Raw genomic sequence first — 12,359 nt, forward strand, 5'->3', positions numbered from 1 at the left:
TACTGGTGTTTGGGGATAGCCTTTGAAGAAAAGTTGCCTTGGAGAGGGGGCAAGAATGGTGGTATTGGGCCAGATCAGACGCCCATCCAGTCCAGCATCCTGGTTTTTGACAGTGGCCAACAGATACCTGACAGAGACAAGGTATACAGACACCAGTTTTTCTCCCAGCACCCAGCAATTTGTGACTTAAGGACACTCCAAGTGCAGAGGTGATACCTTAGCTTTTAACAGTTCCCCCCCCCCAATCAACCCCCTTCTTCTTCCCCCATGGCTTTGTCCAAGCATTTTTGAACCCTTGCTAACCTTCAGCATCCACATCATCTTGTGGCAAGAAGTGCACAGCTGAAACCATGTAAAATAAATATTTGTTTTAGCCTGTCACCCACACTAGCCTGAGCACTGAATCTGTGAAGACATGGAAATCCTTCAGTTCCTCTGTGGAATATTCTGACCCCAAAGATGCTCAAACAGCAGCCAAGAGATGGCTAGCTGCATCTTGGTGGCTCTTATACTACTGTTTACTTCAATTTTCAAATAGCCAGACAAACACACCTCATTTTCAGGCAGTTAGGTGGCTATTTCTAGTTCATCACTGACCACTGAGCACACCCACTATCTGTTTTACTTTAGATAACATACTCTGGAAACAATATTATGTTTTATACAATATATTAATCCACACAGAAAGCCCAAGCCTGCTCCCCTTGTGCTGTTCTGGGAAACGCTGATTAGGACAGAAGACCGTATCCTACACGAGAGGTATTCATGGGTACAAATAGTCTTCGAAAGTTAAATTTCCATTCTTCTTTGTGCTTAATGGTCTGAAATGTCCTGTACTGGGGTGCCCAAGCACATCACCTAGATGTCTACAGCAATGTTTTTATTTGGCCAGGACTGTACTTTTAAGTTAATCTCCTGATCATGCCTCTTCTCTGTCTGCCACTCCTCCTCCGCTTTGCTCTGCATCGCCCAGGAATCTCACAGAAGGCAAACTGGTTATCCCTTGGGTATTTTACGGCAAACTGGTTCTCTCTTGAGACTGAAAACTGCACTCTAACTCCTCATGGGACCAGCCCGCAACTAGTCCGAGGTAGCCCCTCAAACAGATGCCATCAGGTCTTTGTGCCAACCACTTCGCTCTCCAGATCTACTCTTACAGAGTCACCCAACATGCTGGTGCAGGCACAGCTGCTTTCACTGACATCTCCACATCACTTTCAGGCACTCTCTTTTGGTCAGTTTGGAGGCAGGTAGCAGTGATTTCCCTGTTCCACTAGCATTTGTTTAATCCCCAAAACATGCCATCAACGCCATGGCTATTAGGCATTGAGGAATGCAAGTTAAGAGGAAGGGTTAGTACTCCTCCTCCTTTGCAAAATTCCCTACTTTCCACATTTTGGAAGAGCAGTGCCTACAATGTTTTCTCACCCTTCTCCAGCTGGAGAAACAAAATGTCTCCTTCTACTCACCGTCACCATCCCCAGTGAGTACAGGTCACTGAGACTTAGTGAAGAGCACACAGGCAGATTTCACTTTTTTTTCCTTAAATAGCAAATGTGAGTAGGATGGATACATTGCATCTGGAGTCACCTGTGCAGGTTGAAATGCATAAATAATGTGTGCTTGACTTACGTTAAATCACAATTCTATTTAAAACAGAGTGCCTGAAACTTGCTACATATATCTACAAGTTTTTAGGAGTTGTACATCTTAAATGCATAGACCCACTGAGGAGAAACACAGGCTGCACACATTTAATGTGGCAGTTGCCACTAGTCACCAGTGATAGGAGTAACAGAGCTTATCAGATTATTCTTTCTTTTAATAAAACTTGGTTTTATTCTGGAATAATTGATTAGCTTAGTAGTTGAAAGAACATTAGTTAAAACAGCTGAGAAAATAAACTATTCAGGCAAGTTAATAAGCTGAAACATAAAATGTTATAGAATATATATTTTTAAAGACTATGTGGCAAATATTTTAAGTTCATTTTGTATTTTCAGAATACTGTAATAACTTTAAAAGCCCCTGTCTGTCAAGAACAACTTCATTCAATTTTTATTTTTATTTCTAGGACAGGGAGGTATTGTGAAGTACACACATTCAAATCTAAACAAATATGGCTTATGAAATGTAACTAAGAGATGCAAAAATAAAAAGCAATCCATTAATTGTGCTGTCCTTTCTAACAACTTCTTCACTGACATGTAATAATTAGGGAGCATGGGGACATTTTGGAAACCAGAATGAATTTCAGACAGGACAAGAGAACATGTTTCAAGAGGGTATTAGTGCAGTAAAGAGGTTACTTCGCTTTCACCAACACATATACTCCACTTCTCACTCACCTTTCATTGTGTCTAAAACCCAGCATGAGCCCTTCTCTGTTTCTAGCACCTTGCTGACTTCCAAGAGAAATAGGTAGGCTCCGTTTTCCTTTGGATTCGACTTTTAACACAAGATTTGGTGGTCCTAATCTTTTCTCAATTATGTAACATCAAAATAACGCCAAGAACAAACGCTAGCTGCACCAGGGAGATGGTGCAAAAGAGAATTTCAAGGGTTCCAAAACATCTGAAGTCCTAATTTCCCTGCTTTACAATACTCTCCCCCCTCCTGCCACCATGAAAAAAGGAGACGCTCTTTAAAACAAAATCAACAACTACGTATTGAAGTCATCTGCTCTCCCTCTTTCTCCCCAGTGCAATTAAAGGCATGATGCCAACTTTTCAACAATGAGCCTCGTGGCTCTGGCTGACCCATGTCTTACTCTTTCAGAAATGAGCAATGAAGCTCAAAGGCAGCATCTCAAGGGAAGCCTCGGAGCAGGACATGACCAGTGCTCCCAGTATCTTAAACGCAGAGGGGAGGTTAGTCAGTGGTAAGTTGCCTTTTCAAAGCTGATAGCAAGCAAATTTATCACAGCAACGTGAGAGGTCTGGCACACCAACGAGCCACAGGTAACATCAGCATCTCTCCCAGCCCTGACCCCACTGAATCTGTAGCTGAAACCACAGGCACACAGGCACTTCAGAAGAAGTCAGGCTGTTTGAAATACATTAAACATACTGCAAGTAAGGGCAATTCTACAGCTTCCATAAAAAGTACAAAATTGGCTTTATTTTTGCCAACAACTTATTCCCAAAGAGACTAGCTCTCCCTCATGGTTAAAGGGGTAAAAAAGTACTCACAGCTGCAGCCTTATTTCAGCAGAACATCTTACCTATCCAGCACAGCGTGACCTCTTCCTTCACAACGCTATCTGTGTCACCCTCCGCTGGCCTGAAAACCAGACCTGAGAGGACAACACACAACAACAGGCACCGCTGCTCCAGCCTCCACAATTTAATAATTTCAAGGCAAGAATGAAATACTTTTTCAACATGATTTGAACAAAAAAGCTTCAGTCTCAAAGATAACATGATTTTTCTACATACATTTCCTCTCTCCAGTAAAAATCATTTATGCTGCATCGTTCTTATTATCCTTCCTATCATCTTTCAGTGAATGTCCATCTACAAATTCATTAACTTTTTTGAGACAAATCACTGGCATCCTAATCTTCTGATTCCCATGAAAGACTCACTTTCGAGATACAATTGCAGCTGCCCCACACTGCCAGTTACTGTATCATACACGTCTTAAAATTCTGTAATCAGCATCCACCAGGTGCCGTATCGCATTCAGCACACCACAGTCAGTCAATACAGACATCCCCAAACACACCAAGGCTGGTTTTGTCAAATGTTTTATTGAGTGTAGACATCTGGAGTACTGTAAAACATGCATTATCTGTAGATTCAAAAAGGAGCAAGCCACATTGTCCTCACTGTCAAACGTGTCAGGCTTGGCATACATGATGGAGATTAATGAAGTATCATGAGAGTAATATGGTTCCTGAAAAGCTTCTACAATTTGGAGTAGGGTCTTAATCGTTTGAAATGCAAAGCTGTTCACATTTAGTGAACTTGCATGTTCACTAGAGGTGCCATATTTTAATTCAAAACAAACAAGAATAATTTCACTGGGGGGAGGGTAAGTTCCCTAGGTAGAAACTGTATGCTTTTTGTTTCCAGATATTCCATCCTAAATAAAAATTCAAATGCTTTTTGAAGCAGCACAGTTTATTTCTGAGCAATGAACAACATCTGATATTCATTTCTTCTTGGGTTGTTGAGGTGTATTAAATTTAAAGAAGATAATATCTCCATCCTCCACTATGTAATTTCTGCCTTGTTGTCTGTATTTTCCAGCAGCCTGTAAATAGAACAGATAAAAGGAAAATGGGTTATTTCATTAGACATTTTATAGTCTTTTCAAATTGTAATTATTTAAATACATTTTGGTAAAGAAATGGTACTACTACAGCTTCAGAGTTTGACAGCCACAGTACTCCTCAGTTTGACATAATTTGGTTTTACATACATATGAAATATACACAAAAATAATTTAACCTCCACTGAATCGGTGGTGCTTAAATGCCATCGGCATTATATAGTGGTAAATCTGTAAACCCTGGCAAGTCTTAAGATAAAGGACACTAAAACAACTCTTTTTTTTTTTTTCAGCTTTCAGGCTTTCTTTTTTTTCCATCCAAAAAACCTGCAGATGGCAAACACCGGCAGCAGGAATCTAAAACAGTGTTTCTGGAAAGGGCAATCGGCAACAGTCGGCATCATGGCTGCATGGCTATTAAACTGGTATATGAACTACTTCTGAGTGGCTCCAGCAAAGGGCAAGCGAGTACTGTCAAAACTAAAGATGGGAACACTATGCAAAAGTCACAGCTGTACATGCCTTGTGCTTCGAGCGGGGCTCTCTTGTCTGCTTGTGCCCAGATAATGAAGGACTGAGGAGCACAAAATACAGGCTCAGTTTTTCTGTCAGAAATTTCCTTTAGAAGAAATTTGCTTCAGAAGGACAGATATAAGAGCAGATAGGCTGTGAAACCAGCATACAGGAGAAGGCATATAGACCAAGGACATGAAAAGGAAATTCGTTATGAAAATGCTGTACTTGAGGAGAGCAGAAAATAGGCAAGGAATATATTAAATATCAGTACCCTCCGCATTAGAATTTATTATTATATTTTTCTATCTTTATCTCATCATAATTAAACCTAGTATTATAAAGGCTACTGAGAAGCTGTGGCATTAAGACTGACAGACTGGGCGGGAGGTGGTCCGCAGAAGCATTTATCTTGAAAAGTGATCTACAATATGGAAAAGTTGAGAGCTTCTGCTTTAGTTCAATAACCATTCCTGGTTTGAAGTTTTCTCTCGCAGGAGAAAGTGCTTCCATGGAAGACCTCACTGTGCCATTATTCTCAATGACACTATCACAGTGGTGGCACGCTAAGATCCCATTACAGGAAAGCTGTTAACTAATGACCTTAGTTGCAGTAGAACAGATCAGATTAATGGTACATAGTTAACTTAAGACACCTTTCTTTCACAAAACCTGCTCTATAAAGCAACGTATTTCCCCATATTGCTGTCTAGGAATTTAGAGGCTTGATAACCTTGTTGCTGTCGTTCCTTATTTAAATGTTGTCACCAGTGATGCTAGCCTACAGAAAATTACAGATAAAATAGCCTCAACAATAAATATATAGTGCAATAGGAATTGACCTTATCCCATATGACACTATCGATAAATAATAAATAGGACTTTGCAAATGTTTTTATATTTCCCCCACCCCAGAAATTTGTTTAGACTATAAAAGGTTTACTTTCAAGTAGACTTAGTAGTTCTTTCCTTTGAAGATCCTACTAATGCTCAAAGTCAAGAGTAATTAGACTAATTGATGGCATAAACACTAATAAAACAGTGCTGTAAAAATCATCAGCAAGCGTAAGCTGCAGGCACAGGTACAGAGACATTTTACAGTTGAATACATTTATTACTCACAAATATTTGTAGAAAAAACTGACCTCCACAAAGTAACAATGCGGATTTTTTTTAGCACACTTGCACGCTGTCAAAGTGGCATAGACTTCTTTAATTTTGATACACTAATGCAAGTTTATGTATTTTTGTTACCAGTTTACAGTTAATTAAAAGTGACAGTGTTCCTTTAAATTCTCTAGAGACCATTTAATCCATTTCCATTGCTATCAGAAACACTGGTTGAAAAAATCAATACCCATTTGTGAATCTTGAGTATGTATTAAACAAGACACGTCTAACCAGTTCATTTGCACTTGAAAGCAGCCATCTGTAGAAGCCAGCTTTGCCTAAGCAGATATGATTGCTAATAATGTGATATCCCTGTAGACTACAAAGCCCACACAGAGCTATTCAGTGTATAGTTCACAGCACCGGCATTAAATTAGTTATGCTGTACTGGTGTTAGACACACACAAAATCAAACTTAAAAATCGATCAACTTGATAACATACAAAGCAAGCAACTCCCATTACCACTGTTATTTCAGTTGACTCCTAAAAGCTCCCAAATTTAATTTTGAAATTTACCAGCAATATAAAAGTAATTAGTATTGTGTATGGCATGAAACATTGTATTAAATGCAAATTAGAAAAGACTAGAGTAATATAACGCGTTTTTCTAAAAGCAAGGGTTTTTTTCTAATCTTCATTTTAAAACTGAGTAACAAATGCAAATATGCTTGCTTTACAGATACTTCAAAACAATAAAAATTTAATCATTAAATATAATTTGAACATGGAAGCTTGATGTCTAGAATCTTACACTGTGAAAAGCAAATAAAAATATATCAGCAAAATACTTATAGATTAATTTAATATGTATTAACTGATGCAGCTTCTCAAGGAAAACACTCAGATTTGAGCTTCAAGAACCGTTGCTGGCAAAATTTGAATCTTGGTTACATAAAGTGATTTCTGACTGCAGAATATTAGATTTATTTATAGCTGTGGTTTCACTTTACAACTACAACTCTACTTCCCTTTTCATAAGGCAGTTCACATGCCGCAATGAACCAATTATACTGGGATTTTTTTCCCCTCACTTCCTGGGGTTCAAACAAACCTATTAAAGTCCCGCTGCTCAGTATGATCTTCCTTAGCGATACCACTGAGAATAAGCTGAATCTGAAATCATAGTTTTGCATACCTTTCAAGCTATCAAATAGCAAACAATAAAGCTGAACCTTTTAAATTCTTTAACACATTATAGTGTGTAGGAACCTTCAAATACTGAGACTGATTAAATCAAACTAATGTGCTTTGTAACTGCAATTTTATAAAATACAAATCTTAATAAAACATCAAAAATGCCAAACGAGAAATCAAATGCACAGGAAATAAAGGGGGGTTTCTCTGCTTAAAGAAGGTGGAAATAATGCAATAGCAATGCAGAGAACAGCAGCTTTTCTTATGACATTTATTTGCCATGTACAAGTTCATTTCATATTTAATAACTTCAAATCAGATATAATTTGTCAGCTATAAGAAGGGCACAACTTTGGGCACCCAATCAGTCTCTGCCCTCTAGTGTTGAGAAAGCAGATAAAACTCTTCTTAATAGAAGCATCACTACAAGGAAGTGTGAGCTCAAGAAAAAAGTTTTTCATTAAATATCTTCACTGTCTCTGCAGTAGATAGCTAGGAAACTTCACCTATTGTAATATATTTTCGTGGACTACATACAACTATTACTGGCACCCTGAACAATCAAAGTAAGGCATGGCATTTTTGAAAAAGACATCAAAGGGAGATTGAATTAAATACTGAAATGGTAAAATTTAAGATTCTAATTATGCCTATCAGAGTCTAGGAGTGGAATTCACTAATCCTGAAAAAATTGGTACATTTTTAGAATACAATATTTTCTTAACCATTTGCATCTGACATTTGTAATACCTTCACTGCAAACTCAAAACAAGATGACACATCATTAGAAGAAATGGATTTTCTGTGTTTCTTTCATTTCCTTTTAGAGGTGATTAAAAAATCTGCTATCTCATCTTAAAAATCTGATTTTTCACAAACAAGTTCATTTTAAAGCTTATTACATTCTGACACTAACATGTAAACAGAGAAAAAAAAATTAGCATAGCATTTGGTCTTCGTGTTGACATTTAGTCCATAAACTGTCATATCTTAGATACTGAAATAACTGCATTCCTGTTCAGTAAGTTGGTGCATGTGAATTCTTTCCTAAGTAAAAGATGAAAATAGATTTTGGTCTATTGCTAGAGGTGACTGTTAGGATTCGCTTAGCATCAAGAACTTCTTCCCAGTGAAAAATAGACTTGAAATGGAAAAATGGCATATATGGAGGAAGGGAGAAGAAAAAGATGGGGAGCTCACCTTGACAGCAGCTTCTGAACCTCCTTCTTTAAAATCTTCATATTTCATTACTTCAGCCATAATGAATCCCTTTTCAAAATCTGTGTGAATCTTCCCTGCTGCCTGAGGAGCCTTCGTCCCTTTCTGTCAAAGGAAAGACCGGAAGAAAATTAATTGCATTTAAGAAGATTGATTGCAGGGAAGAGGTTTCTCCTTTTTGATATGCTTTCAAGATCTGCTGAAACTTTGTTTCATATCAGTTAAAATGTCACGGATACAGCTGGGTAATTCTCAATATTGGGACATACAGATAGATGCCTTTGCCACAGATAAACCAATTGATATTAAAGAAGAGCAGCTTTGTTTTTCCTAATAGGTATCAACAGCAGTATTGATTTTAGAAGCTATGATTGTGTTTTGTTGTGGGATTCACTTCGATCCCTAGCTCTCCACACAGAAAGTGAGGAAAATAAAGATTGTTAAATAACTTTAAAATCTGAATTACTCACGACTTTTACTTACGTCCAAATAATTTCAATTAAATGATAACATTCATTGGCGAACCACATTTGTAATCAAAAATGATTTATGGATCTCAAGCCCTACATACCAGCTTATTTTTATTTCAGAATAATTTTAGTAAGTCTAATATAGAACAAAATGAGTATTCTTACAAAAATGTCAACAACTGAATCAGTAAAAAATTAAAAATCACAGGCAACTATTATAAGATAATTTAAGTTTATGCAATAGAGGAGAATGCATTATAACTGCATGCCTTAAATTACAAGGACATACATTCTGTGCACATACAACCATGGAGAGAAATTTGAGAAATAATGATGACCTAAAGGCTGCTTAATAAAGCATGTTAAAGTGCTAAGGAGTCTGACAGTGTAGAGCACAGTTTTTACAATAAAAGATGTATTGGGTTAATATGGCTACTCACTGATGCTTACCTGACTAAATATCTTTGCACATTAAATCAAAGATACTTACAATCAGTCTTAAGATAAACCAGCTTTCAAATTTTCTAATAAAGAGCAAGCATTTCTCCTACTGAAAACAGTGGAGTTTCAGCATGTGCTTTTAAAAACTATGGCAAAAATAAGAACAACAAAACTTCTGCTTTTATATTATTTTGGTAGCTATTTCAGGAACTTTAGCTAGCAGTTATCATGTAAAAGGAGATGAGATGAAAAGGCTAAAAAAATAAACAGGCTTTTAGGAAAGTAAGTTTAATGTGCTAAAACATATACACAAACATCTGTAGCAGTATTAATAAAAATATAAATTTGCTGGAAATTATGTTAATTAATGAAAACAAATTAATTCCATTGAATGAAATTAAATACAGCACTGAAATTCACTGCACAGCACTAAGTACACTGATGCAAAAAATAAAAGCTCAATGACAGATCTGCACCTCCAAAAGTTGACATTTTTGTAATTTTTAAGATAGAGTTTGTAACTACATGCATTTCAAAATATTTTTCCATACTAATCTTTATATTATAACATATTTGCATTCAGAGGCAAACCACTACTGCTCAGCTCTTACTGTCCTCTGGGAATAAATTATCTCTATGGCTATAATCATTCTACATCAATATTTAAAATACATAATATAATTTTAGGCATTACATAAGTTCCTGGATAAACATACAAACTACCAAAATAAACTAGGTCTAAATATTAAAGTCAGTAAAAGACCTGAATTACTGCACACTGATTTTAGGTTTTTAAGCCCAACTGTGTATCCATGAGGAATATAATGATGTTATATTGCTTTTATTGCTGAAAATGTAATCCGAGCAAAGCAAAGGAGGAATGAACCACCCGCAACCCAAACAAACTTAGTGAATACAAAATGAAAAGCAACATCAATTTCACTGCAGACAAACCCAGTCACACAGATTAAGCAAGCACAATACTGGTACGTCTTATCTCTGACCACAGGAGGAGGGTAGACAGATTCTACAGGATGAAGAAATTCAGACTATGTAATAGGCAGAATCAATTGTTACCTGCCTCAATCAATGCAGCTCCACTTTCACTGTTCAGCAGCTCACAAATAATTAAAGTTATCCTGGACAAAAAACTCATCTGTAATGACTAGCTAACCGCCACCATGACAAACTTCAAAGTCAGTGATATCAATCTGAATTCAATAGTGTGGAACTGGATATAGCTGATGAATAAGTATGAATCTTACCCTGATGGTCCATGCACGCACTTCATCTGGGCCTGCAGTGAAAAAGTATTCTAGTTGGAGTGCTGCATATCCAGCCTTAATGATCTTTGCTAAAGCACTGAAAAAAAAATGAATCCAATTCATTCAACATACACACATAAAATAGCTAAATGCCCCAAGTAATCAATTTACATGGAAAGACATCACATATTTTGAAGACACCGGGTCTACTTTTAAACACAGCAATAATCGCAGTAGCCTTTTTCTTTGAACTCTCTTCAGAAGAACTACTTTTTTACTGCAGCATCATAAAGACAGTATTTTGATTTGTTTATTCGGCAGGATACAGAAATATGGGATAAATTTAAATCACCCTATCAGGCAGCACTTTTGGTCTCATGCAATTTTCAGGACTCCAGGTCATGAAAGCATAACTGTTTGACTGAAATTCAATATTGAAACAATTTATTATAGTTCTTCAGAAAAATTATGGCAAAATTTTTTCCACCGTCCCTATTCCCCGTGGATGACGAAACAGTTTTGGTGATCATTCCTTCTCAAAAATATACATAACTAATACCTATGTTATAATTAAAACACTGTACAGAGATGACAGATGACAGTTAAAAACTTAATTTAAAATAAATCTTTTCACTCTGTCTCATGGTAAAGAAAGGAGAAGATTCTCTCTTTATAATGGTAATTACTCTGTCATTTATTATTCTATCAGCGCAAGCAATTAAATTACTGCAAGGAAATAGTTGATAATAAAGTGTAGGGAAAATGAATGCTAATTAACCTTTGTGTCATGTTCTCTTCCAGATACTTCTGTTTCTCCTCAGCACTCATATCTTGCAACTTGAGTTCCAAGGCCCCACTAAAAGGAATGACCAAAGCACCCGGGTCGTGCTTGTCCACCCACTCTTTAATTTTTATCAACCTGTACACAACAAAGGGCACAACATTATCTTGTAGTGCATGCATGGCTGTACCACATTCATTATTATCAAGTAGCACATACATATTCATAAGAATTGCACGGTTTTATGATGCCATCTTTTTGTGTATTGCTTTCCAAGGTCAAGGCATTAACAGGCAGCAATTGCTTCAGGTGTACTCCATTAACATTTCGCTGTTTCTTGGTTTCTGTTTGGCATTTAATCTATCAGAAATAGGCATAATTTGAGAAAATAACTAGGTTTTTGGTAAGGTTAAATACTTGCCATCTAAAATGCTAACTGAATAAAACTTTGTAAATCTGTGGACATACATTTTTCTGAGACTTCCAAGAGTGATATTTCAAATGCAGTAAAACTACAGGTCTTCAGTTTTTCCTGACTTTTTTTTTTTTTTTTTTTTTAAAAAAGCATCTCAGTGGCTAGAGCAGCTGATATTAACAGACAGAAAAGAATGCTACACTCCATAAACTTCTAGATAGCAAGCAGCACCCTGCTTTTTCTGGCTATTGATCTTGGAGTATGCCATAACTCATGAACACAGGGCCGTGTTTCTACTAGTTTCTCCCGCCTTTCTACTGTCTCCCCAGGACAAAGCTTCTAGATATTATACTACTATTATTTTTAAATAAAGAATTAAATTTCCTATTTCTCTTCATCTTCAATAACTGGCAGCATCAGTAATAGTTTGCTGTACATCTAATTTTTTTTTTTAGTTGAACGAAACTACAAATTTAGAGCTACAGATTTATGGTGCTAGTTTTTGAATGCTCAATATCCTATTAAAAATCAAGAAAATCTTTGCAGCAATAGCTGATGTTTGAACAATCTTTAAACACAGGCATCACATTAATGACTGCAAATACCATTTATTTCAAATTTAAGGGAGACATTCATAAATTACCTGTAAGGAGTTCAATGTTATTTGTAGGGCAC

The 12,359-nt window shown here is 36.6% G+C and overlaps 1 protein-coding gene across 2 annotated transcripts in view; it reads right to left on the reverse strand.

Moving 5' to 3' along the window:
- Positions 1–3,759: 3,759 nt before the first annotated feature.
- OLA1 (Obg like ATPase 1) overlaps positions 3,760–12,359 on the reverse strand; it is a 103,134-nt gene continuing 94,534 nt past the window's right edge. Inside the window, exons 6-9 of one of the 2 annotated variants that reach the window (XM_072874584.1) lie at positions 11,267–11,407; positions 10,489–10,585; positions 8,295–8,417; positions 3,760–4,257 (exon numbers count right to left, since the gene is read on the reverse strand). In XM_072874584.1, the coding sequence (XP_072730685.1) occupies positions 4,156–4,257; positions 8,295–8,417; positions 10,489–10,585; positions 11,267–11,407 (463 nt within the window). In that variant the 3' untranslated portion in view covers positions 3,760–4,155. The remainder of the gene's footprint in view (positions 4,258–8,294; positions 8,418–10,488; positions 10,586–11,266; positions 11,408–12,359) is intronic. The other variant, XM_072874583.1, reaches the window with a different exon arrangement.

Source organism: Ciconia boyciana, chromosome 10 (assembly GCF_034638445.1).
Source record: "Ciconia boyciana chromosome 10, ASM3463844v1, whole genome shotgun sequence".
In the NCBI taxonomy this organism is placed as follows: domain Eukaryota; kingdom Metazoa; phylum Chordata; class Aves; order Ciconiiformes; family Ciconiidae; genus Ciconia; species Ciconia boyciana.